We start from the raw sequence: 27,242 nt of genomic DNA, 5'->3' as shown, positions 1-27,242 counted from the left end.
TACGGCAGAAGCCAGGAGTACACCTCGGAGACGCTTCCTAAAACGCGAGGTCAGGAAACGTGGCGTGGGATCTCGAACGTCCATGGGACCCCCTTCTCTGCTCCCGGGGTGTTGGCGTTTTGGGGGGACACCGCGTCTCTCTTCTTCCTAATAAACAAAGCTCTTTCTCCTAACTCAGGAAGGTTTAACTGTGCACACAAAGGTGTGGGAGGGCTAAGTTGGTGCGCTGAACTGAGAGAAAATGGACTTAGAGTCAGACCGACCAGCTCTGTGGCTCACCAGCTACGGGATGTAGGAGAGCTGAATTCATCTCTCAGAGCCTCGGTCCCCACCTCTATCAAATGGGGATCCACCTCCTCTACGGGTCCGCCGTGAGGGTTAAATGAGACAACTTCAGGGCTCCTCCCACCCCTCTGTTCAGAAGCCCTTCTGACCCTGGGTCCTAAACCAGGTCTGAGCAGAGCGGGCTCCTGCTTCCCTGCTTCTTAAGAAGCTGAGAACAGCTGCTGTGTGCAGAGAGATCACACTGCATCTTACCTTCTCACCGCGCTCCCCATGTTTCCCAGGGGGGCCTCTGGTGCCCGGGGGGCCCTGAAGAAAGAGGGGTTATTGACAAGGTGAAGTTCAAGAGGGCCCGCCGCCCCCAGAGAAGGGCGATCAGCCCCCTTTCAGTTAATGATTACCGCTCTGTCCCCACTCATTCCCCCCCCGCCCGACTTAAATTCCTCGCCGCCATCTCCCCCCGCCGCCTGCCTTAGCTGCTCCTCCCCTGGTCTGTCACTCAGCCCTGAACACGAGACCTCTAACCACGCAGGCATGTGTCTCCTGATGCCCTGCCCGCCTTGGGCTGCAGCTCTCAGAGGGGACCTCGGGGAGGACGAGGGTGACCTAAGAACACAGCCTTGGCATCATTGACCTGCTCCACCTGTGTCTTCAGAGTCCCCCAGAGGTTGACTTTTTGAGACAAGGCTCAGGCGCAGGTGCTCCGCGGAGGCACCAGTAGGGACGTGAGAAAGAGGAGGACAGGCAGGTAGTGACACGTTCGTGTAACTGGAGCTCGGTCCTGCTGGGGGCCCTGGGGGCCAGCGCAGGACACACATTCGGAGTGGCTCCACCAGGAGTGGAGAAGCTGGGCCATTTATACGCCCATCAGCCAGGGATGCTTCTGCTGGTGGTGGTGCTGCTGGCCACGGGTCATGTGGCTGCACAGCGAGGCCTCTAAAAGCCACAGAAAACCCTCAGGCAAAGGAATGCAAGGTTGGCTCCTGGAAGTCTGTGGCTGGTACTGCAGTGGGGAGGGTGGCATGATACAGGCAAGGGTCCAGCGGTATCCACGGCAACCACTAACCACATGACTCAGTCTCCCTGCGCCTCAGTCTCCTCCTGCATAAACTGGGGGCAATACTACTATCCACCTCCCAGGTCCCGAGGAGTCAATGAGCGAACTCGTGTGAGGCACTTACAACAGTACCTGGCACACATATATGCCCGCGTTTGCCCTCTGAGCCGCCATGATGACCAACAGAAAGGTTGGTGGCTGGACGGGACTGGCCTCAAGCTATAACAGTAACAGTTAGCCAAGTAACTGTAACAGCCCGCGTTTGCCCTCTGAGCCGCCATGATGACCAACAGAAAGGTTGGTGGCTGGACGGGACTGGCCTCAAGCTATAACAGTAACAGTTAGCCAAGTAACTGTAACAGCCCGCGTTTGCCCTCTGAGCCGCTATGATGACCAACAGAAAGGTTGGTGGCTGGACGGGACTGGCCTCAAGCTATAACAGTAACAGTTAGCCAAGTAACTGTAACAGCCCGCGTTTGTCCTCTGAGCCGCCATGATGACCAACAGAAAGGTTGGTGGCTGGACGGGACTGGCCTCAAGCTATAACAGTAACAGTTAGCCAAGTAACTGTAACAGCCCGCGTTTGCCCTCTGAGCCGCCATGATGGCCAACAGAAAGGTTGGTGGCTGGACGGGACTGGCCTCAAGCTATAACAGTAACAGTTAGCCAAGTAACTGTAACAGCCCGCGTTTGCCCTCTGAGCCGCCATGATGACCAACAGAAAGGTTGGTGGCTGGACGGGACTGGCCTCAAGCTATAACAGTAACAGTTAGCCAAGTAACTGTAACAGCCCGCGTTTGCCCTCTGAGCCGCCATGATGACCAACAGAAAGGTTGGTGGCTGGACGGGACTGGCCTCAAGCTATAACAGTAACAGTTAGCCAAGTAACTGTAACAGCCCGCGTTTGCCCTCTGAGCCGCCATGATGGCCAACAGAAAGGTTGGTGGCTGGACGGGACTGGCCTCAAGCTATAACAGTAACAGTTAGCCAAGTAACTGTAACAGCCCGCGTTTGCCCTCTGAGCCGCCATGATGACCAACAGAAAGGTTGGTGGCTGGACGGGACTGGCCTCAAGCTATAACAGTAACAGTTAGCCAAGTAACTGTAACAGCCCGCGTTTGCCCTCTGAGCCGCCATGATGGCCAACAGAAAGGTTGGTGGCTGGACGGGACTGGCCTCAAGCTATAACAGTAACAGTTAGCCAAGTAACTGTAACAGCCCGCGTTTGCCCTCTGAGCCGCTATGATGACCAACAGAAAGGTTGGTGGCCGGACGGGACTGGCCTCAAGCTATAACAGTAACAGTTAGCCAAGTAACTGTAACAGCCCGCGTTTGTCCTCTGAGCCGCTATGATGACCAACAGAAAGGTTGGTGGCTGGACGGGACTGGCCTCAAGCTATTTCAGGAGCGCAGTTCTCTGTTACCCTTGACTAGATGCCATCGGGTGTTTCACTGCACACGTTGCAGCTGAAAGCAACGTTCAGCTGGACCTTAAAGCTGGGGTCCTTAAAGCAGACCCATGGGGCCCCCACGGGGGAGGCTGTCTCCCTAAGTCAAGTGCAGCAGGAGGTTAAGGGTGAACCTGCACAGCCTGCGCTCTCCATCTTGAAGATGAAAAAGCGGAGGCCTCCAGGAGCCCCTCACAGAGGCCTGACAGCCGGTTAGTGGCAGAGCTGTGGCCAGACCCCGGGCAGCCCAAAAGTCAGGGCCTCCTCCACTTCTGTAGGTTCATTTTGTTTCTTCTAAGGCAAACTCTGAGGCTGACTCCAACATCAGTGATGCTCACGGCTTTCTGCAGTTACAACAGCGTCATTCACCCCCTGGAGACCTCACGAGTTACCGAGAACCTCAGGTTGGTAACTTTCTAGGTGACTTTGTCGGGACATCAAGTTCTTCCATCTGTGAATGGGAGTAAGGATGGCTACGCCCGAGTTTCGTGGAGGGTAAATGAGTTAACTCGGGAGATGGGCACTGTGGAGCCACAACCAGTGTTGGTGTCCCTGCCCTCTCCCCCCACCCCGATTACTCACCGCACTTCCTGGGGGGCCACGGGAACCAGGGGGACCTACAGGTCCAGGAGCGCCCTATTCAGAGAAGGAAGAAGGTTAGAAAGGCCCAAGGTATTGATTATAAGCAGCTCTCCCAGTTTCCCTCCAAACCTGCCTTCTACTCAATTCTCCCTGATTTGCTGGAAACGTTTGTAACCTGAAACTCCCTGCACAGATAAGATGAACCTCCCGCCCGGGTGCACCCCAACTCGCCAAGTCTCCAATGAGTGGGACTGCGGCACAGAGGTGGGAGACAGGAGGACAGAAGCAGCCTAGGACCTTCCTTGAGACCACGGCACGGAGGCGGCAGAGGTGGCGTGTGCTGGGCGGGGCGGGGTGGGCAGAAAGGAAGGCCAGGTCCAAACATGCACGTGTCTCGGGTGGGGTTTGGCCTCTATCCTCAGAGCCTGGGGGAAAGGGAACCCCGAAAATGGGACAAACTCTTCAGACCTGCGTTGCCGAGAAACATGCTCTGGTATAACGCAGGCCGACCGTAAGGGCATGAGCAAGCCTCGGGGACCAGAGAGAGGACACGTGGGGCAGCCGTGGGTTGGACAGGAAGAGGCATCCCTGGAGAAGGTGCCAGGAGGAACGACCTGGGCTTGGCGACCGACCGACCGCTGGTGGAGGGCCGAGGGGGAGCTCACGGTGCGGACGGTGGCAGAAGCCTGAGCGGGCCTCGGCCACGCTGCTCTCGGTCTGGCTCCCTCTGAAGGTGCCGGTGCTGTTCACGGAACAGGGGCACCGAGGGGGGAAGCCTGTGTGTGTGTGTGCGTGCGTGGGTGTGCCGGTGTTGGATCTGACTGGCCAATCAGGGCATGTTTCCCGGAGGAAGTGGATTTGAACACTGATGGCTGGATGAATGCATGGCGGGAGAGGTGGGTGAGGACACTCCAGCCGGGGCACCACCCGGGGTACGGGGACCCGGGGACTCCCAGTACTGGAGCCTCCCCACGCTCCTTCTGCCGCCCACGCCCCTACACTCGGCCTCCCTCCCCCCAGGCTGCGCTCGGGCCGGGTCTCCCTCCAGGAGCAAGGAGGACTGACCGCGAGCCCCGTCTCTGCGACATCCCTGCCGCCAGCTCCCGGGGCCGACCCCGTTCCCGCTAAGTCACACGCGCGGCGGGCTGGGCGAGCAGACTACAGCCGGGCACGTGGGGCCTGCGGTCCTGCCTGCCTGGCACTGCTGCTGCTCTGAGGCCACCGCCTCTCCTGGGAGTCCCCGCGGGACTCGGCCTTGTCCTGCGTCCCGCCAGCTCCCCGGAGAAGCCTGGGCTCGGGGCTCCGCTCCCGTAGACACAACGCTAGTCAGAGCTCAGGGGCACGTGCGCCGACCCACGGAGATTCTGGGCCTGAGGGAGGCGAGTCAGGAGCAGCGAGCGCGTGAGGGCACACGTGTGCTTGTCTTCCTGGAGCTGCTGGAGCTGCATTTATACGTGTGCACGGCCTTATATGGGTGTGCATACGTGTGTGCGCATCGCGGTGCGTGTGCATCTCGCTTTCCAAACGTGTGGATGTGGATGTGCACGTGGGTGTGCGTCTCAGAGTGACAAACTCATCTGCGTGTGTCCATGTGTGCGCCACCCATGTGTGTGCAGAAGGAGATTCCTGTCGGGGCTGGCGTGTGGACGAAGCCCTGGGATGCTGGGGACGTGGCAGAGGCCGGCACGTCTCCGGTCCTGGCTGCTCAGGCGGCTCCAGCCCCGGCCAGCCCCGCAGCGTGGACGGCGCTTTCCCGGCCCCCTCCCCACACTCTGCCGAGGGCTGGGAGCCCGCCCAGACCCCCTCCTGTGGGGCCCGGGAGGACTCACGGGGCTCCCAGCTGCTCCGGGCGGCCCCTGCGCGCCTTCCTGCCCCTTGGCACCCTGCATGGGAAACAAAACGGGGAGGTGAGAAGCCACAGGCAACGCCGTCCTCGGCCCCACGCAGGGACGTCAGGGCACTTTCGTCCTCAGAATTAGGTGATCCGAACTGAAGGACCGGGAGCGGGTCTAAAGGTGCAGAGATCGCAGCTCCTGGCCTCCGCCATCGTACCCCGTCCTCACCACCCCGGGACAGCAGCACCCACCCTTTATCTTGACGCGAACAACGTTCAGAGAGACAGGCCAGCCCAGGGCACACAGCCAGCCGCGGCCTGTGGCATCTGAGCCCAGACAGGCCGCTCCCACGGAACTCTCCGAGAACACGGACAACTGCCCAACAGAGAACCAGTTAAGAAGCTGAAACTGAGGGAAATGCGATCAAAATGCTACAACACAACAGGTGTCATGTAAACTGGAGCCGCCAATCGGGGCTGGGAGGGAGGAGGGGACCTCCCGCAGCTGAAAAGCCTCGGGGACCCCTGGTCCCCAGCATGGCTGCTGGCTGCACAGAGTCGGGGAGGGAGAGCGTGGCGGGAGCCCAGCTCACCGACACCGACACTTCAGCCACAGAGCAGCGACATCCTGGGCCCCAGAGGTGGGGCCCGCCCCCGGGGGCTGAATTTTGGGGCGCTTTGTGAGGTCCTCTCTGCCCCAGGGCACTGTGGCAGTGCCCCCTGGTGGACACTCCCGGAATGCCAGGTGAGAGGGGCCAGCGAGGGACGGAGGCGCTGGCGGGGCTTTCGGGTCTAGGAGCCAACAGGTGGACAGACAGTTTTCTTACCGGTGGTCCAATGGGTCCCCGAGGCCCCAGTTCTCCAGGATGACCCTGTGATCCCTGAAATGAAACAACCTATCAAGGGACTAGGTCACACCCCTGCTCCGGGCAGATGGGGGAGGTGTGGGCACGTGCAATGGGCATAATTTGAGATCCACGGAAGGGGCGTCCTCGGACCCCTAAGGGAGGAGGAAGGGGCCACATTCAGTTCAGGGGGCTCCTGTGCGCAGTTCAGAGCTGCAGCCGCTCAGCCCTCAGACGTCCCGTCTAACCAGCCGCCCAGAGTGAGGGGCGAGGGGCGAGGGGCAAGGGCGCAGGGTGCAGAGCCCAGGGCACTCACCGCTTCCCCAGGCGCGCCGGGATTGCCCTTCTCTCCTTTGGGCCCTTGTCCTCCCTGTCGGTGGAGAAGCAGAGTACAGCAGACACGCTCAGCCCGCCCTCAGGTCAGACCGCACTGACCTGCCTGTCCTGCACACGCCCCTTCCGTTGGAGGAGAAGCCAGCACAGCCAGCAACTGCCCTTTGCAGGTGCCACGCTGCTTTCTACTCACGCATGGGCAGATTTTGGAGACCCTGCCCCCGAGGCTCCTGCCTGCCCTCCCCCAAGCTCATCACTGATCCCCGAGTTAGTGTCTGCACGGCCCTGGGCTGGGGACGCCACTCCCTCTGCATCAGCTGTTGAGTGGAATCGGCACAGTACACCTCGGAGAGCCTGGATTACATGAGGTTGCTCTCGCAACGAGGTTTTCAACAGATGCAAGCTCATTCCTTCCAGAATCTCCATTTCCCACCAGCTCAGAAGAATGCACTCTGGCTCCAGTCACCGGACAACAATACCCTTATTTCTAGCATGGTTTCCTCCTAGAAAATTTCCCGTGGGGGGCCGGGGGATTTGCAAAATTCTTTTGTCTGGTCCACAAGTCACTGGAGATACAATCTGCAAAGATGAAAGGGCTTAAGGGATGGATTCGGGTGACGCACAGGGAAGGAGTCTGCACACGCTTTCTGCCAGCTGTGTGAAGGAACAGTGGGTGGCAGGAGGCGGGCTCAGGAACCGGGAGTGGTCAGGCCAGGACAGAGGAGAGACCCTGGGGACTCACAGGCAAGATGCTCAAGGCATTTCTACCCAGGGCCTGAGAGCCAGGAGGCAGAGTCTTCACTGCAGGGGTGCACACCAGGTGCCCATCAGTAGCTGCTGAATGCTGCATGCAGGAGCATCGTTCTCCCCCAAATGCCCCCTTGGTGATGTCAGCCAAGCCAAATCCCCTCTCTGGGCTCAGCAAACGCAGGGCGCTGGCTGGGCGTCTGGGAATCCTTTGCAGGCTGAGGGGGTGGAGTCAGGCTGCCTTCCCGAGGCGGCTGCTTCTAAACCAGTTACAAAGCCTCACTTAAGTTCTCAACGGCAATGTCTCCAAGCCTGAGGCTGCCTGGCCCTCCCTCCTCCAGCTAAGGAATGGGTTCCCTTCTCCTCTCTGACATCTCCAGACCTGCTCACCATCTAACAGCCCCTGCTCTGTTCTCCACAAACTGCCATCACCACGCTACCTCGAGGCCTCCCCAGCTGGGGTCCCTGACATCCCCAGAAGGTTCCTCAATCCTGGAGCAGAAGGAAGAGGGGCTTCCCTTCCAGCCCTCCTCCCCCTCTTTATTCCCCTTCTTAATCACGCTGCAAACTTCGCCGCCCCTCCGAATTTCGCGGCCCCTCCCCATGTGCACACAGCTGAGAGCAAGGAGAAATCAAACAGAAGAACATCTTTCAAAACCATCAATACAACACGGTTACCATGGCAATGAGGCAGCCCCAGAGGGATTCATGCAACAATCCACAATGAATCTTTTTTTTTTTTTTCATGGACACAGATTCCTTGCTTTGCATCTGAAAGTGACTTCCTGGTTTCTGCACAGCTCAGACCCTGCAGGAAGGTGGCACCACTGGGATTCAAAGAGGAGGCGGGGCAGACCTCTGGCTCTCTCTCAGTCCCTTCCCATGGGAGCACCTTGGAAATCATCTTTTATGGAGCAGTTCCTTTAAGCAGAGGCTGGATGTGCAGGTCTGCCTCAAGATTTGGGGACTCAGGGTGGGCGTGAGGGAGGGAGACCCAGAGGCATCGGGTAGGTGGATGTGGTCCTGGAAGAGGAAGACGGTGGGGCTCGGCCAGGGCCTCATGGCTGACAACCAAGCCTCAATTACTAAGTCCAGGAAGGCCCTTTGCAAGGTGCTTCACTCCTCCGAGCCACGGGCCATCCCTGGGCACAGGGACGGTCACAGCGATGCCTGCATTGCACCTGCCGCGTTCGAGGCTCCGCCGCCTTGTCCCTTCCAGCCCTTCCTTTGAGAGAGGAGAAGACCCAGCCAGAGGCCCAGCCTGCTCTTCCCCCGCGTCTCCCAGCACTTCTGCAGCCCGCACTGCCCCGTGACGGCCCTCCCGCCCTCGCTTCCTCCCCGTTCCTCCTCCAAAGCAGCTCAAAATCCTCCTCCTCCTTCCGCAATGATTCCGGCACCGACTCAGCCTCTCTCTCTCTCCTCTGTTCTTTTCCATCAGATACAGGGTCCTTTTGAGCTTCTTAAGTCACAGCTACTTCAGAGCGGAAATAGGGAGGTGGGTCCTCCACGCAAGCCCCTCCGCCGCCGCGCGTGGTGCAGCGGGTCAAGTCCTAACAGAGGGAGAACCACGTCCCTGAGAGCAAAGCAACCAGAGGAGGCCGTTTGCTGACCTCAGGGCAGGAAGAGACCCTCAACACGCTTATTTCCACGGGGGCTGCTCATGGAAAGAGGAGGGAAAGGTTCCTGGAGGCTGCGGCCATGGCGAGCATCCTTTTCGGTCAAGTGTTTTCATCTTCACAAGAAGCCACAAGCTGTCCCTCCCCCAGCCACACCTCCATGCAGGCCGGGTCCCCTCTGCCCTCCGAACTGCCCCCTCTCAACCTGTCCCTTCGAGGCCCTCCAGGCCCGGGGCCCCTCACTGCGGACACCCACTGAACTGCCTGCTCTGCCCTTTGGTCTTCTGCCAGCCCACGTGACTCTGTCCTGCTCAGAACCACCGGCCACTCTCCGTGTAGTGAGGAGGTAACTTTACCCAAAGAGGGGGCTGGCCTTCGCCCTTGGCTACTGGCAGGCTGCCTCCAGGCCCCTGGAACCTCCTGTCCGACCCTGGAGCTGGTTCCTCGCAGGGTCCGTCCCCACTGGCTGCCAGGACAAGGTCGGGAAGCCCAGATGCCTGGCAGTGACCGGGACGCAGGGGCTGAGAGTTAGGACACAGCCCGGGCCCAGCTCCCAGAGCCCCCGGGGACATCGCGAGCCAGGCTGGGGGACACCGTGCAGCACCGAGGAGTTGCTGCCACTTACTGGCATCCTTGGGTGCGGTGTGAACAGGGACGTCTGACAAGGAAACCACAGAAATGAGAAGGACGTGAATCGACGTTAACAACCTGCCTCTGACAGATTCACCGAGCAAGAGAATACAGCCCCGAGGCCTCCTGTAACCATGACTAGTTTTGACAGTTAGGATCCCACGCTCCTTTCAAGTCCCCGAGCGGGTATTAAGTCCGGAAAGCACAGTGGTTAGCTGTGGGCGCGCTGGAGTCCCGCAGCCTGAGGTCAAAGCCTGTCACCTCCACCTTAAACTGTGTGACCTCGGACACCCGCCAGCCTCTCTGCTCTCATCGGTGAAATGGGCTGACACATTCTCCTCTCAGGGTACGGCGGGGCCGAAACGGAAGAATCCATGCGAGTAATCAGAGCTGTGCCTGGACCGCTGGATCCCTCCGGCAGACTCCGCTCCTCACCACCAGCGGCTACTGGCAGTGACGCAGGTGACAAGGAAGCCAGGCTGCGGGACGCGGCTCTGGGCCCAGGGAGCCCAGCTGAGGCAAACTCTCTGTCCCAGCTGCTGAGGACCCCACGGACTGGCCCCCGCACGGCCGTCCCTCTGCGTTGCACGAATGCTTCCCAGGCGGCCTGCTTTCTCCCATCTCAAAGCCGCCGCACCCGCCGCTGCCCCGGCCTGGAACGCGCTTCCCTCCTCCTTTACCTGACTGACCGAGCCCACCCTTCAGAGCTCGTGTTTGAACGTCCTGTCTTCAAAGATCTCCCCCCCGTCCACCACTCAAATATAAATGAGGCCCCCTTGCTGTGCACCCTGCTCTTTGCCTTGACAGCATTTACTACGATCTGCGGGGTCTGTGTGTCTGGGCCGCCATGTGACTAGAGTTTATCTCCCTGACGAGGCAGTTTACGCTCCACAGCAGCCAAACTCTGCCAACGTCTGGCGCACAGCAGGTGCTCAAATATAAGTGAGTGGACAAAAGGACATCGGGGACGCTCGTCCAAAACCGCAGTGAGTTCAACAAGGAAGGAAAAAAAGGAGATTTCCTACACCGTGCCCTCCAGGTCTCCAAATCCCAGTCTCGTCCCCCCCAAAAACCACTGTTTTTCAGTTTAGCATATTTTAGACCCATTTGTATCTATTTCCAATTGCAATTATGAACGTATAGGAATGCATAACTTTGCACGAGAGTTATACAAATAAGAACAGCAAGCATTGTTATTTATGGTTGTTGATATGTATTAACTCGTATATTCCTCACAGTAAAAGAAGCAGTTTTATCTGTTTTTGCCCTGCTTTTATACGTAAGAAGATTGCAGGACAGAGAAAGAAACTTCTTAATGAACTTCACACAGCCAGTGAATGCTGGACATCACGTAGGTGGGCTGTGGAGTCTGTGTTAGCCTTCACACACGCTGTAATTCATAAATTAGTTTTTCTACTTAACTTTTCTTGAATATGGGCATCTTTTTAAAGCCATATGCGTAGTGCATGTGTGTGTGTTTAATTTTTATGAAGTAGGATTCCATGATACACATATTCCGTGGTTTAGTTAATTCTCTGCTTCTGGTCATGTAGGTTGCCTGTAATTTTTCATTATAAGCAACACCACAATGTAAATCCTTGTACGTGATTTTTTAAATACACACAATGAAAATAATTCTTCAGGCTAGATGCCTAGGAATGGAATCTCTAATCTGATGGTTAGACAGACACTTTATGATATGTTAATACCAAGTAACCTCTCAAACAAGTGTTACCAATATGCCTCCCACCAAAAGGCAGTGCTCATTCCCTGCAAACCTGCCTACATTAAATATTACCAGTCTTAAACAAGAATTTTACACGGCCAGTTCTGACTCTAATTTTGATTCTGAAATACTTGCTGCATCTCATTTTGAGGGGCATGTATGTGTGTGGGGAGAAAACGGTGGTAGCATCATGATGTAACATACAGAAGACCACGGAGGACGCATCTTTGTCACACTGCAAATGGGATTTCTGGGTGTTCAGGCTCTCTCATCTCCTGCCCTCCATATGAGGCAGTCCCCTGTTGTAGCTACTAACTGGCCAATCCCTACGTGCCCCGCCATGGCCAGCATCTGGAGCCATGTTCACCTCCCCCGAAATCATCCGATCAAAGCACAGAATATCAAGGCTGGGAAGAAACATTCACATGAAAAAAAAAATGCAAACTATATTTGCATATTTATATAGCCTTCGTTTTTTTTTTTAATTTAGTATTTATTATGTACCAGAAACTGTGCAATGTACCTTGTATTATTTCAGTTAATTTTCACTACAAACGTACAAGATAGCTAGGTATAACATTTTTTCTTAACAGATGAGAAGACCAAGTCTTTTTGACACTAAATAACGTGTCTAAGACCGCAGTGCTGGTGAATGGCACAGCCAGCATTCAAACCCACTTTTTTTCTGGCTCCAAAGCCCACGCTGTTACTCACTACTCATCCCGAACCCACAACGCCCACCCTCAGACATGCGAAGGGTAGAAGCATGAGTCACGGCTGTATATCTGTGCTGTACTCTTACCCTGGACAAACTGCTTCTTGTCTCTGGACTTCTGTGTCCCCACAGGCAAGAGGTGGGCATGGATGCTCAGTGTCTAGCCGGTGTTCTAATAAACAGTGACTGTGCTTGCTGAGTGAAATAAATCAATAAGCACAAGGTGGTTCCTAGTGAAGCTTATGCATTTTTGGATTACAGGACCTAGGGATAGGTCTGGCTATTGACAAACTCCCTTAAAAAGATATTTATAACTACGTGGTATGTGTGCAGAAGGAGAAAGGGTTAGAAGCAGAGTAACTTACAGTTCCAGGTAATCCCGGGGGGCCTGCTGGACCCGTTTCACCCTAGGTGAAGAAACGGAAAATAAATTACCATTAACCCTCTGCCAACTCTGCCTATCCTGGGATACCTTTCCCAAGACAACAGAATCACCCACCCCACATCTACCTTGATAGATAGATAGATAGATAGATAGATAGATTCCAAATTATAAAGTACTTCAGACATATCAGAACTTTATTTTGAGGAGTATCTATGCTGGTATGTGTAGCTGTAGATCGTTTATATCACTATATACTATTCCTTGGTGCACATGGAAGTAAAGTGATCCATGATCCGTCTTTTTTTTAAAGTATAAAATACTTTTTTTATTTAAGCCTTTAACAGATAACCAATTGTTTAAAGCAAAAACAATAACAATGTACTATAGGTGTTAAAACACAGGTAGAAGTAAGATGTATGACAACAATGGCACAAAAGCTAAAAGGGAGAAATGAAGATATACTGTTCTATGGTTCGTATATTTATATATGAAGTGCTATAATAGCACTTAAAGATTTAATTGTGGTAAGTTAAAGATGTCTACTATAAACTTTAAAGCAATCACTAAAATAAAACAAAGGAGAGACAGAACTAATAAACCAATGAAGGTAATAAAATGGACACAATCCATCTTCCTGTTGATGACATTTATGTGATTCCCCACCTGCTGCAGCCATAACCGTGCTGCAGCAAACCTCTCCACACTGTGCGCTGGAGCCCAAGGGCTTGAGCGCCCTTAGAAACTCCCCTGGGCCCTGCCCCACCCTCTTCGAAGGGGACAGGCTCTTTTCAGGGGCCTGACGGGTGACTATAACATTCCTGTAAACAGCACAGGCTTGGGAGTTGGATCACCTGAGCTTGAAACCTAACTCTACCATTTCATATATGTTATTTTACTTCTGTCGGCTCGTCTTCCTCTGTGCAAAATAATGACAATAGTACATCCAGCTCACAGTATCATCTGGGGGCTGACTGAGATCGTCAGCGAGGGCCCACTGAGGAGGAAACTGTTATTACATTTGCCCCGAGGAAAAGAGGTCACTGGCTACTCCACCAGGAGGTGCGGTCCCCAAAGCCCGTCATTCCATGTGAGCCACGATGGTGTCAGGACATGGATGTCGAGGCCCAGGTGTGTTCCGAGCAGCCCAGGGTCAGGCCTGTGGCAGGCCTGGGTCCACTCATGGTTATTAGCGGACAAATGAATGAATAAAGTTGGCTTAGAGAGAGGCAAGGCTGCTCTTAATAACAACAATAATATGATAATAAAACGTAGTTATACTGTCTTCTATGATTATTTCTATGGTTATATAGGATTTAACTGCAGGTACGACTTACTTTTCTACAGGCATTAACGCCTCTAATCTCCGCCCAAATGCCTGTGACAGAGATGCTTCCGTATTCCCATTCCACGGAAGCAACCACACTCGTTCACCTGCCCAAAGTCACACAGCCAGCAGATGGCTCAGGCTGGTTTTAAACTCAGAATCCAAGCCCTGAACTACTCACTGTGCAGCATTTCCCTGACTAAAGTTCCAGAAGCTTCAGAGAGAAAAACCCTTTCTCAGCGCTATTTGCATTATCCGAGTTTACCCGATTCTCTTCTTGACACTGTCGACCTCGTGCTCCAAAACCAATCTCATCCAAACCAATTTACCCTCCATTAAAAAGTCCAAATGACCAAAGCTGAGCGTGTCCCAGTGGAACGTATGAATAGACATAAACAAGAAGAGGGTTGGAGGGCGTCTCTAACCCCGAGAGCCTCAAGGCCACCTTTCTGGAAAAGCCTCCCCCACCCCCAGGGCTGCAGGGTGAAGGAAGGGCCAGTGGGGCAGAGCCCAGGCAGCTGACTTAGAGGAAGATGCTTGGCTGGAGAAGGGTCTTTGAGTTCTGTAGTTGATGTGACCGGCCTGGGTTCCCATCCCAGCTGAGCCCTAGCTGACACAGAGGAATTATCACCCTACTTTCCGAGATGCCCTGGGGTCAAAACTCTCACAGTGGCTGGTGGGGAGAAAGTGGACCAGAGGACTGAGGCAGGGATGCTCAAGGCACAGTCAGAAGGGGGCAATGTTGCCTGAATGTCTTATTTTAGATTTTTTTTTGACCAGAATTGTCTATTATTACATATTTCTCTAGGGGAAAAGAAAAGCAGGCCAGATTGTTCGGAAGCTTGAACGTGATTCTGCTGTGGCTCTGACAATTCTGCCAAATCAATAAAACGGGCTTAATGGTCTCGCTGAGTCCTCCGCATCCTGGAAATGAGTTTCTCAAATAAAAACTGCACTTCTGAAAAATCCAGGAGAGCAGCAGGCCTGAATGGCTTACCCACCAAAGCTCTTTCCATTCCAGGATCTCTATTTATAGATCGCAGGTCTGTCCAGAACAAAGCCCTCAGCCTTCAGCCCGAGAGAGGGGGATGGGAGTTGAGAAAGGTCGATAGCAGGACCTTGGAGGGGAAGAGCGTGCAAACTTGGGAGAACAAGGTGACAGCACCGTGCCGGAGAGGGGCACCAGGGCCCCCTGGGGGGTCGTGGCCACTCCTCAGGTTCCCCTCGGGCCAGGCTGGTGTGAGGTGTGGACCTGGTCAGAGCCAGGACGCAGGGCCCAGACTGAGGTCAGGTCTTGACTCCACCGCCCTCCATTCACGCAGCCCTGGGAAAGCGGCTTGGCCTTTCTGTGCCTCAGTTTCCTCCTTTATAAACTGGAGGTGTTGCTGATAACATGACCCCTCTCCGGTTGTCACGAGTGTCACCTAAGTCACTACACGTGCAGTGCTTCCCACGATCCTGGTGCACAGCGGGCCCCGACCCCCGCGGGCAGGCTCCTGAAGGCTGACTGTATTCATTACTCTCCACCATTTCACAGAACAGACTCGAGCATCCACCGATTTCGGTATCCGTGAGGGCTCCTGGTACCACCTGCCCGCGGATTCGGCTTGTGTCAGCATCACACAAGGGAGGCGGCAAGGGAGGCACAAGGAGGTCGGATAAGATGCTCAGAACCACACACCGCGTAGAACCAGGACTGAAGCCAGGCCACCACTCTGACTCCAAGGAGTTGCCCTCTCCACTGAACTGCAAGCGACGCACATCAACGACAGAGGGAGGTTCTGCGACTCATGGACCGGATGACCAGGACAACAGCAGAAGCTCCTACCTGTGCACCTCGGTCACCTTTCGGTCCCGGGAGTCCCAGTTCCCCTTTCTCTCCCTACAGAGAAAGATAAAATTAGGAAACATTAGCACTCACCTGAGGGTAATGGCCACCTCTTCCAGGTGAGAGCAAGGGGACCTTGGGAAAAGTATTGTTTCTTTCTTTCCAACCTGCCCTGCCGTGGTGAAGACCAAGTTCAAGGGACAGCCTGTCAGTTGCGTGTGAAGCACCGAATTCTGCACCTGACAGATAACAGCCCCAACCGTTCCCATAAATTTCATCTGAAGCTGCTCCACCCTTTCCAGAGAGATCCCGCAGCCACTGTCCTTTTGCTCCAGCCCACGGACTACAGCAGCCCGATCCCCTTCCTTTTCTCTTCCATAAACACTGAGGAAATACGCTCTAATCCCAGCCTGAATCACCACCCATCCCCCAAGGGTCGAAGACTGCAAAGGGGACTTCCCTGCTCGGGCACAGGCACGTGGCCCTGCGGGAAGACACTGCCGCCACTCACCTGTTCTCCTTTCTCTCCCCTCACGCCTGGGAGCCCTGCCTCTCCCTGTGGAAAGAACACAGCGTCCCTGTTCAGTGGGGTCTCAGCAAGGGGGCTCTCCCGTGGTCCAGGGTGAGGGAACTGTGCTCTCTACTGCCTGCCGTCCGGCCCCCCAGACACCTCGGCTTAGTGGGGGTAACGTGGAAAGCAAGTTCTAGAGAGTCTGCTCATGGGGAGTCCCCACGTGGTCCGCACTTTGCTACTCTCTCTCCTGGGGACCCTTGTTTTGCCTCTCTTGCTGTCTGACTCCTCATTCCTCTGGATCAGCCACGATGTCACCTCCTGGCCACCTCTCCCGACATTCCCCAAGTCTGAGCGAGAGGACTCCTCTGCCCCCCCTCACCTGCACGGCACCACTCGCTGCACCTGTTCAACTGCTCTTGGCCAGTGGTGGTGACCCCAGTACCCACCACAGCGACAGGTGCGTAGGACATGCCGACCGTCACGGGGTAAGTAAATGAGTGCACGACGGGAATGTCGTGAGCTCCAGGGAGACAACTGACTGACACAAGGCGTAGCGCATACTAACAAACGAACGCACTGCATGAATGGAGGTAGAACAGACCTTGTCTCCAGGTCGGCCGGCCAGGCCCTGCTCCCCAGCTCCCTGGAGATAAAATAACAGACACCCCATCATTTTCCACTCGCATTACAGAGGTGGCTGTCGTCCCAACTGGTCCCACACCCCCAGAGCCCCGTCAGCCACAACTCTTGATTCTCACACGAGCAGCACAAGCGTCACAGGCTCTGAAGACCCGAGTGGTTAGCATTTCTGCAGAGAGGGCGTCCACACTCCCGCACATTGTCTTTTGCTTCCCTCAAAAGAAACAGCTTCTGGAGTTGCCCTGACAGCATTTCAACCGGTTGAATCCACTCGTCCTGAATCTAAACACTCACAGTTCAAAACAACGAGGAGCCGAAATCTGTGAGTCCCAGAGACCCCCCAACTCTGAGTTCTGTGGCCCTTCAGGGAAACCCAGACCCCAGGCCGGGTCCAGTGATGGAGAAGCCGTTGATGAACCTGTCCGAGCTGACGGGCCGTTCCGAGGCTGTCGTGCAGACTCACTGGTAAACAGAGGCGCCCGAGGAGGAGCCCGTGGGCAGGTGTGAGGTCTATTTCCCTCACGCATGGTGTGTTACAATGAAGGCCAGTCTTGGGTGAAATGCTGTTAAACATGCAAACTTATATCGAAAGCAAGCCCCCAGCAGGGATACACCGGTTCCAGTAGCTTGGATGAAGTTTCGTTCCCGACGAGCATTTTGTGGTCACGTTAAAGGAGGAGGGTGCAGGACCAGAGAGGCCTGTTCCCTGATTCCACGGCACCAGGCCGCTGTGCTTACCGGGTCCTGTAAGTCACTGGTGTGAAGAGGCGGCTGCTGGGTGGGTGGGTGGAGGGCCTGCAACTTCTAACCAGCCATGTGTCTTAAGAAACACTATCTTCTTGAATGACAGTGTCTTCCTAACATTATTATGGTACTCAGCGAAACCTTTATGTAGGTTTCCATAAGGAAATGTGGTTTTCTGGTAAGTAAATGGACACATGAACGAATGAACGAATGAATGAACGGGTACGTACACACATAAAGATTTTCCCTGCAGCTATGCCAGATTCCACTGGTAGTGAAGGCTGTACCACATATCAGAGAGGAAAAATAAAGAAAAGAAAGCAAAGAAACTAAAAGCACTGTTTAGCATTAAGCACACATTCTATCCTGTAGCTCTGGTGCCACCGGGGTAACTGGTGTCTGGAGTCAGTGCAAATAGAAATTCTAGACGCGCTCCAGTTTTCCCATCAATTCCCAGTGTTTACAAGCACAATTAGTAAGAACTGCTCTAACCGGAATTGTGTAAATACTTGCTATAGAAGTTGTCACTTTAAATCTGCTAGGACGGTCACACCTTGGCAGTGGGAAAGGCGCTGGGGGGCTGAGTTCGGGTAGAAAGCGTTTTGAAGGCCATCTGAAGTGCTTCCTGAATCCTAAGCCAAAGCACAGGCCACGGAGAGCCGGGCAGCATCCGGAATTCTTGACACGAGCCAAAGAGGTGATGCACCCGCTCAACCCACAGCCAGTCCCTTCTCTGGGCAGACTCAAGACCCGCCGTCCAGGACGTAGCCATAATCTTCTTCGAAGATATTTACCTTTAGCTGGCATGGTGTCAAGATAAAGTAACTAGGACTCCGGCCAGGTCTTCTTTGAAGCTACAAAGTATGCTCTACAAGCATCATAACCGCAGAAATTCACAATTTTGAACTTTCTAGAGAAATTTTTTTAAAGTATCGCACTAGAAATCGTACAAAAATCACACGTGAGCTGTAGTAACAGACCTCTCTGAACCTTTCAGCCATGAGGGGTGAACATAAATACAAAACATGGAGAAGGAAAGACGAAAGAAACCCCCGAGGGCACCTCAGTTTCACCCCAATACTTCTGACTGATCACCTTCATCCACAGAATCGTGCACAGGGAACTCGACGGGAACAGATTCTTCTGAAGACTATTGAACAGAACGTGGAAATTCACACGGTGTAAGCCCAGAAGGGTGTGGCAACGCAGAGGTTTGAGGAAACACAGCTCTAAGGTACGGGCGACTCCATAAACCCCACGGAGTCCGAAAAGGAGAGTAACAGGGAGCGATGCAAAAGCTGCAAGTTATTCTGGGAAATGTCTGAATTTCAGCCAATCGCTCAGACCCTGGAAGGTGGCCTTGCTGCTTATAAGACCACGTGATTCACCCCTAACCGGCACCTCAGGGCAGGGCGTGCATGTTTGGTCCATGCTGTGACAAAACACAGCAAGTCACACATCATTACATTTCAATCACTGGGGATCATTACACATGTTTTTTTAAAGCACGAACGTTGAGTCTTAAAACACGAAGGGAAGGGCCGCTGTGCTCACAGGTGGCAGGGGCGGCTCGCTGTGTGCCGATGGGGGCAGGGGCCAATAATCAGAATCTGGGGTCCAGGGCGGGCGGGAGGCTCCTGGTGGGCACTCTTTGCACACTGAGTCCTGCCGGCGGGCGTCCTTGAGACAGCTGCGGTGCGTTATAACCTGTGGTTTCCATCTGGTCTGAGGAACGCTCGCTCCTTGAAAACGCGAGGCAGCAGGGAACCCAGGGTCCCGGGATTTGCCAATCGGCCCTTCACTGGCCAGCGAGGTGAGTCCAGGCCACAGCTGTGCCCTCGCTGGGCGGTTTGTGACCCACCCTCCGTCCAGTGAGCCCTCGCCGAGAGCCCACCAGGTGCCTGCCCGTGGGCCGGGGGTGGGAGCTGGTGGCCGCGAGCGGGTCACCGCCTTAGCTAGTGCTTAACCCAGTAGACTCGCAGGCCCTGTGACGGGAGGCAGAGGGCTCCCCATGCGCTCTCCTGTGTGGACACACGCCTCTCCGGAAGCAAGGCGCTGTGCACACGCACACACCGTGTACACACCCACACCACACACGCACACACACCCCACATACATACAGATATGCACACACGCCACACCACATATACATACAGATACACACACGCCACACCACATATATACATACAGATACACACACACACACGCACATACATACACACGCACGCGGAGTCCAGCCCTCTCTCTTCTGTACCCGCTGCACTCTGAGCCCAGGCCACATCTGAGATGCTGAACTCTACAGATGAGCCCAGCCGAGCTTCCTTGCTTCTGCAGGGGTCAGGGGTCAGGGAGCATCGGAGGGAGGGAAAAGCTTAGGGGACAGGAGAGAGAGAGGAGGGGGTATTGACCCCCTCGCCTCTTCCCTCCCAGGACGAGCCAGACAGCGATGCTGGCCTTCTTCCCAAGGCTCCCGCTCTCTAGGGGGCTCCCTCCTCCAGCTGCACGGCTCCCGGGCTCCAGGAACGCACTGTCCCCTTTGCTCCTCTGCCCCAGGGGTGGCATCCGTTGTCGCCAGTCCAGGGTGTGCCACCACGGACCCCCTGACCCCGCCCTCAGCCTTTCAAACGGCCCCTCTGCAAGGACTCCGGCTGTTTCCTGCCACGCCCCAGCTCATACAGACGCTGGGCCCTGACAGCTGAGGTTCACACACAGCCCCAAACACACCGTTTAGAATGACAGACGTGATGGGGAAGGAGTCCCTACCCGCGGGCCAGGCTGTCCGGGCAAACCGTCCGCCCCTCTGTCTCCCCGGTCTCCCTGTAAGGAACACAAACAGGAGTAAACAGGAGGGGCTGGGCTTGGAGGAAACAGCCTCAGGACTAGGTCCAGGCTGGAAGGAAGAGAACTGCTGGGACTTAAGTGTTACTGAACCTCTTCAATTCTGTGTGACCAGAAACAGCAGCTCAAACCACCTCCTAGATGCCATATTCAACGGCTCTGCTTTTGATTTATAAAGACATGAGTGAATGGAAATGAGGGATGTAGAGTAGGGAAGATATTGCCTAAGTGTTTTTAAGACTACAAAATACTTGGTTAGCCCTTATCTTTTGTCTTGAAAGATGAGAGAGGAGGATGGAGAATATTTACAAAAAATACCCATAAAATTAAGTTGAATCCATACTTATTCTATATCTTGTCATGAAAAAGTTAAGCTTCTAAGTCTGCTTATGGAAAAGGATGATGAATTTTCCTATAATATCCAAAAGTTGCCTTTCGAGGGCTGTTGACATTCACCCTTGAGCTCAATGTCTGTTATGAAAAGGTGAAGTTCACTTGTTAAAAGTTTGACTGTATGGTTTTTTAATTGTCCATCTGAAGTGGGTAAACTGTGAACTTGCTTCCCAATTTTATGATAGTTAACCTCTGACTCTTTTCTTAATGATCTTACTGTAAAGAGCCCCACCAGAGTATTTTTTAAACTGAAGTCTCTTAATATGTAAGAGTATCTGAAAGGTTCTTCTCCTTGCAAATAAAATACATACATATTTCTAACAGAATAATTTTAAAGTCCTAGGCCTCCAAATCCTTCCCTAGTTACCTAAGTAGGAATAAGGGGCTCGCCCATATCTGACCTTGGAAATTCAAACATTTCTGAGCCCGGCATGACTCGGAATCCAAACGTGATCCAAGGCCCAGGCAACCAACAATCAAAAATCTCTTTGGCTTCTGTGTTTTGGGTTCCCAAACTCACACCAACCTTGGGTCCTGGCAGGCCTGGGGGTCCGTTCAGCCCATCCTTTCCAGGAGGTCCCTGGGCCAAGAGGGAAAAAAAGAGACCAACATGAAAGGCACGGTTAGGGAAGCGCTGCACTGAGTTGCTGCCAGCCAGGAGCGGCTTCTGCAGCCAGAAGCTGGTCGGCACGGTGGGCGAGACACGCAGGGCTGGTCCTGTGTTCCAGCTCTCCGGCGGTGCTCTCGCTGCTGTAAAGTGTTTGTGGGTGAAACTGTGTGGACCACGTGTTCAGGAACGTCTGTGGGTGACAGTTAACCACGTGTTCCAGGTTTGGACCCGTTCGCCTGAGAGTGGACGTCATGGCCCTGAATTTACGTCGAGAGCCTTAGGCCTGGTACCTGGAGCTCAACAGGGCCGAGCGTGCTGGCGTCCAGCGATCACGTCCCCTCATCGACAGCCACCAATGGATCTGTGGTCCAGTGACAAGGGGACAACCACCGTGCGCTGCACAGTCGGATTTCCCTCTGTCATCCTTTCTCCAGCGTCCTGACCCCCGTCAGCTCTGTGGGTCGCACAGGCTTTCTGTATCCACAGCCTTCCCCTCCTCTGCTGGCCCCATCAGAGAACCTGCAGTAAGGAAATCCCTTCCGGAGGAGCAGAAGCCTCCTGAGGGCCGTCACCAGGCCTGTGACGGCCCATCACGGTCACCTGGTATCGGAAGCTCAAGGCCACCCCTACCATCCTGCCCTGAAGAGCTACAGGCCAAAACGGCAGGAGACACCCAGCTTCAATCTGTACCCGCTTCCTTGTGTGGAGACATTAAGGTTCAATGAGCTCTACCCTCAGGACTTAGAAGGAATGAGAAGGCCCAGATCCCTAGGATCTTTTTGGTTGGGAAAGAAGAAACACCATCAGCATAGTGACGGGAAGAGCCCTGCCACACCCTGGACCATGTCTCACGTCTCCTCCTCCATCACTTCTGTGACCCTCTGTCAGTGTCCCTGCAGACGAGAAGCCACACTTTAAACAGCAAAGGACTTTCGAGTGTCCCTTTGAGTTACAAGAGCACAGGCGGCGGCCCAGGGAGAGGGTGCTCCAGTCTGCCTTCCGGTTGGGGCCACGGGGGAGCGGCCCCAGGAGACAGAGCACACACGTGACAGGCACCACGGAAGGAAGAAGGCAGGCTGGGTACCAGGGCCTTGGTCCCCGCCGACAGGGAGGAAAGGGCATGGAGCGTCACCCGCTGGAAAGCGGCCCAGGTGGCAGCTGAAAGGGCCCGGCCACAGAGGATGGGAGAGACGGGACAGTGCAGGGAGGGACGCCCTGGTCACTCACCGCCTGCCCAGGGTGCCCGGGTTTTCCTGGGAAGCCGATCTCTCCAGGCAAACCCTGAAAAGGGAACCAGAGGGGAACCTTCAGTCTGACCTCTTCCAAGCATCAGCTCCCTTCTCCCAGCACCTTTCCTGGCAGGAGCCCAGGTCTCCAGCTCTGACAAGGGCACCCAGGGGTGGATACCCCTCGGGGGCATCTGGCTGTCCTTGGTGTGGGCCATGGTGAGACGTGGAATCGTCACACCTCCAAGGCTGGCCGGCGCAGGGCTCGTCTGGTGTGCAGCTGGGGCCGCCGGCACGTTCATTCCCGCCTGGCGGGATGGGTGGAAACGCCTCCCTCTGCCCCACCCAGCGGGGCCCCACCCCTCCGTTCGGCCTACAGGGAACCTTCCCAGAGGGCTCCTGAAATGCGGGAGGGGAGACAAACCGCACGCTCCTGAAAGGCCTCAAAAGGACGACCCCAGCCCGGTGTGCCCCTCCCCCTGCATCTCTAGGAGCAGCCAACGATGCGCTGTGTGAGCTCAGATGCTACTTCCAATCGAAGGGGCTCCAGGGCCGGCTGCCGGTGGGGCCCTCCTTGCTCACGCCTTTGCTCTGCTCTCGGACAAAGAGCGAACACGTGGCTCTGCACCACGAGGTCCCTGGCTCCCAGGGCCACGAACCCTCCATCTAAGTGCCCTGGGGAGGGAAAATCAAAACCAATCTCACCGGGGGGCCTCCGGGTCCAGGGGGGCCTGGGATGCCAGGTGGTCCTGGGGGGCCCTGCAGAGAAAGAGCACAGCCTGGGTTACAAACGCGCGTGGAACAGCCTCCTGGTGACACTGTCCTCTGAGAGCGGAGAGGGATGGGGACCAGTGAAGGGGGGCGCTGCCGCTTTACTTGAAATACTGTATGTTTTCAACAAAAAGGAACAAGAGCAAAAAGAAAAGGTCTGAAGTAAAATTTGCAAAATGGTAACGTGTGTACTATCTGGGTGGTGGGATAATATAACTGTCTGTTATATTATCTATTCCAATATATATTTAAAATATTTGAGCATTTAAAATAAATACGTACACGCATGAACACACATACACATGATGGGTTAACCCGTTAACAAAAATCTTCTAGAACAGTGGTTCCCAAGCATTATTCAGCATCGAATCACCTGGGGTCAATCAAGAGATCTGTTCAAACCCTCTCTCTCTCCACTACACACGTTCTAGGAGATGCACCTCTGGCCTTTGCCTGTCCAGGTGTCTCTCCAAATATGCCCTCCCTCTCCTGTCTCCCTGCTCGGATGGATGTCTCCACCTTTCTGAAATTTTTGGCAATTCCCCAGGCAGAATTAATCGCTCCCTCCCCCAAGCCGAAGGCCAGTGTAACAGTTCTCATCTGATCCCCGAGCCCCCGAAGGCAGAGCCCCCCTCTTGCATCCCCCCGCATCTCATCTCGCACAGCAACAAGCCCAGGGCTTGGAATAGAGCAGGTGCTCATTAAGTGTTTGAAGAAGTCAACTGCATTGAACACAGCTGAGGAGAGCGCTGTGCATTCCGAGAGAACATCACATTGCCACTAGAGGGCGATAAATGCTAAAAAATGGCCAAGGTTGCCACCTCTGCAGACAGTTCCCTTTTCTCCCTCTGGGGGCGCTGGTGAGTCAACAAAGGGCAGAGAAAGGCGACGTTTACAAAAGAGAACTTTTTTGTGGCACCTGGACCTAGTTTTCTACGTAGCTCACTCAGTGCTGGAGAGCCTTTAGGGATAACGTCTACTTTTATTAGGAGACATCTGCTTGGAGCTGGAGCAACTGAATGGCCAGGCAGAGCTGGACAGTGGCCTGGGTGGGTACCGATGCAGGGTCCCCCTAATGGATGAGGATGGAGGTGGGGGAGGGCACCAAAGAAGGCTGGTGACCTCACCCCTATCGTGGCTCAGTCCTGCTCCACCCGCATCTGCTCCAGCTCAGCTCCGCTCACCTCCCGGCAAAGCAGGAGCCCTGCAGGTGGCACTCCCAGGACCCACCCTTCCATAAGGCATGTTCCAGGTGACCTTTTTACATCACCCTGACCTCTGAGGCTCTCACAGCAACCTCAACCCCACGGAACTCATCCAAGGCCCCTTCTCACCTCATGCAGCTCTCTCTCTGACAGCAAATGGGATACACTTAGCTTTCGTCCCTCCTTACGTTCCCCGTGATGCTGATGGCCCCTGGAACGCGCCGGCCACTTTTAAAGTGATCGTTCCAGGAAGCTGGCCTCCTGACCTGCTCATTACTCTGACCTTGTTTCCCCTTCCTCCTCCGTCTCCTGCAAACGTCCCTGCAGGCTGCTGCTGTTTGCTTGTTTCACTCTCACAGCACGTTAGGGTAGACAGATCTTCAGGGATCCTCTACTGGAAATGAAACCTCCTTGTTTAACAATAAAGAAAACTGAGGCTCAGAGAGGGTAAGGGCCCCATCTGAGGTCACACAGCCATCGTCTCCAGTGGATCCTGAGCAGTCCAGCTGCTGCAGAACCACCTGGAAAGCTCGTCGTAAATACAGGTAAACAGGCCCCTTGACTGGACTCGAAGGCACAGGTCTGGGACAAATTTGAGGGGCCAGTGACTTCGGAACACTCCCCAGGTACCTGTGGAGAGCAGCCAGGTCCGGGAATTACCTGCCTGGACCAACCCCATGCAGCACCCTAACTACCATCCTCTCTGCTGGTAATACTACAAGCCCAGGGTTCCAGCAGGGACCCCTGAAAGGAGGGAGCAGGAAACACAGATGTAGGAGAAGGCCGAGGGGGCAGCACCCTCCATTGAGGGTTCACTCTGCCCTGAGCTACGTGCATTTCACCTCATCTTAATCCTCACGCTAATCCTTTCAGGCGGGCCCCGTTCATCCCGTTTTGAAGATGAGCAACTGGAACCCGGAGGAAAGTGAACCGGCGTTAGACACGTGGCATCCGGCACAATGTCCCTGGTCCCTCAGCCCCTCCCTTGTGAAGTGTCTGCCAAGCTCCCCGCCCGTCACAGCCAATCCACCCTTAAACAGCCTGACCTCCTGAAAGACTGTCTGCGCATTAAATGAACTTGGGGCTTTCAAGCCCAGCTCTGTGATCTCCAAGTCCACCACCTTCGTAGGACCACAGCACCTGGGTCGTTTCTCTGCATGCGGTGCAGGTTAATAACGATCTGCCTGTTCGATGCTACCAGCTCAGGACCGAGAGCAGAATCCCACACGCTCATCAAATAACCACCGCAAGGGCCTTCCTTACAAAGAGGAGGAGCTGGAGGAGGCGGGACAGCCGCTCCAGACGCGGCCGCACGAGGGGCCGGCCAGTGGCCTGCGGCTTCCTTTCCAGCCGGTCGGGGGCTGCAAGTCCCAGCAGGAAATGTTGGGGTGAGAGGTGGACAGCAGTCAGGACTCAATTCCAGCCAGCCTGCCCCGTGGACGCTGCCCCGGGGCCACACTGTGCCGTGTGACGGCCACACAGGGACACGGAGCGGCCGCCTCCCAGGAAGGCTGCGTCCAGCCCCGCCAGGTCAGAGGGGACTCAGCTGCAGCGAAACTCCGTGTGTTTCTGATACCACCGCCTCTGCCAGCCGGGGACAGGGAGTGCTGGGAGGATGTGGGTGCACAGGCCCATCAGCCATCTGCACCTGGCGCCCTCAGCTGGGAGGGGGCAAACGTGACTTTTAGGGTGCCTGCCACACGCTCGGCCTTCTCCGAGGTCTCCACACACGGGGCGCCACGACCTCGGTGGTCCCCGACTCCCTGGCTGCGAGCCCCGGCGCTCAGGGTCTACACGCTGCTGCAGCCGATGGTCAAGGCCGCGAGTGAAACCCCAGGTCTGCTGCCTCCTATCCACGTGGCGAGCTCCTGGCCTTGCGGAGGTCCACTTCCCCGGGCTCTGCAACGGGGGTAGGAATCCTACAGCCCAAGACTGCACATGATGATGCAGCAGGACAAGAGGTCCGGGCCTGGTCGCTGAGGGAACAGAGCGGTGGGGTGCGTGCCCCATGAGGTGCACCCCAGTTGTCCCAGGCCACGTGGCAGCCTCCGTCCTCTCACGGCCTGCACGTGAGAATGTTCTAGAGAATGTTCCCCCTCCCCCAGGAGGCTTCAGAGGCAAGGAAACCTCGCATCTGTCACCACCAGCCAAAGTGCAGCGTGTTCATGAGTGAGAAGCATCATGGAGTCTGGGGGCACAGGAGCCCCGGGTGGAAGACGAGGTGTCGGTGGGTGACGGGATGCTGGCAGCGCCCGCTGATGCCATGGAGGGGAGCGGGGAGCGAGCAGGCAGAAGCTTCGGTCCTTACATCAGAGGCCTCTGCAAAGTTCTGGGGCCTCTGGAGAAGCGGCTCCTGGAGACCAGGATGGCAGGGGTGAAGGTCCTCCCTCCAGTCTACACGTATCGGGCACCTTCCGTGTTCCCTCCGGATCTCCAGGTGACCCAGCCCTCCCTTCCAGAAGACTGCAGTCTTGCAGAGTAAATAAAATGCAAGCCCGTGACCTCCTAGGAAAGCCGTGGGCTTGGCATCAAAGGCAGATGGTTAAATTCTGAGCAGCTGTTTGACTCGAGGCAAAGTATCTGGTTTATCCAAAGCCTGATTTCTAAACATACAGAGTAGTAGGTACAATAATACTTTCTTTTCATAGTTTTTGTAGCAAACCCCTGGGTCCTGGCACATGGAAGAACTCACGAGATATCTGTTGAATCTAATTAAAAATATAGAAAATGACAACAAAGAAGGAAGATGCTCTAAATGCACAGAAATCAAGTAAGGGCATAGCGGGGAAATCGCGGATGCATCTCAGAGGGTAGGGTGAGTTTGGTCTTCAAGGGCCAAGTGGGGCCTTGGCAAACGAAGGGGGGTCGAAGAGGGCGGGCACCACATGTGGACGGAACAGGATAAACGGGAACAGGCAGCTTGGCATGACTGGGGTGCTCAGTAAGAACA

The 27,242-nt window shown here is 55.1% G+C and overlaps 1 protein-coding gene across 1 annotated transcript in view; it reads right to left on the bottom strand.

Annotated features, from left to right (window-relative positions):
- Nucleotides 1-27,242, bottom strand: part of COL22A1 (collagen type XXII alpha 1 chain) — a 248,238-nt gene that overhangs the window by 82,933 nt on the left and 138,063 nt on the right. The window contains exons 23-35 of the mRNA XM_059901262.1: nucleotides 23,022-23,075; nucleotides 22,318-22,371; nucleotides 21,007-21,060; nucleotides 20,013-20,066; nucleotides 16,468-16,509; nucleotides 15,864-15,908; nucleotides 15,353-15,406; nucleotides 12,181-12,222; nucleotides 6,365-6,418; nucleotides 6,031-6,084; nucleotides 5,199-5,252; nucleotides 3,370-3,423; nucleotides 538-591 (exon numbers count right to left, since the gene is read on the bottom strand). Of these exons, the coding sequence (XP_059757245.1) occupies nucleotides 538-591; nucleotides 3,370-3,423; nucleotides 5,199-5,252; nucleotides 6,031-6,084; nucleotides 6,365-6,418; nucleotides 12,181-12,222; nucleotides 15,353-15,406; nucleotides 15,864-15,908; nucleotides 16,468-16,509; nucleotides 20,013-20,066; nucleotides 21,007-21,060; nucleotides 22,318-22,371; nucleotides 23,022-23,075 (669 nt within the window). The remainder of the gene's footprint in view (nucleotides 1-537; nucleotides 592-3,369; nucleotides 3,424-5,198; nucleotides 5,253-6,030; nucleotides 6,085-6,364; nucleotides 6,419-12,180; nucleotides 12,223-15,352; nucleotides 15,407-15,863; nucleotides 15,909-16,467; nucleotides 16,510-20,012; nucleotides 20,067-21,006; nucleotides 21,061-22,317; nucleotides 22,372-23,021; nucleotides 23,076-27,242) is intronic.

Source organism: Balaenoptera ricei, chromosome 17 (genome assembly GCF_028023285.1).
Source record: "Balaenoptera ricei isolate mBalRic1 chromosome 17, mBalRic1.hap2, whole genome shotgun sequence".
Lineage (NCBI taxonomy): Eukaryota > Metazoa > Chordata > Mammalia > Artiodactyla > Balaenopteridae > Balaenoptera > Balaenoptera ricei.
Note: the sequence above shows the minus strand (reverse complement) of the source record. Positions and strands in the feature narration are given on the sequence as shown.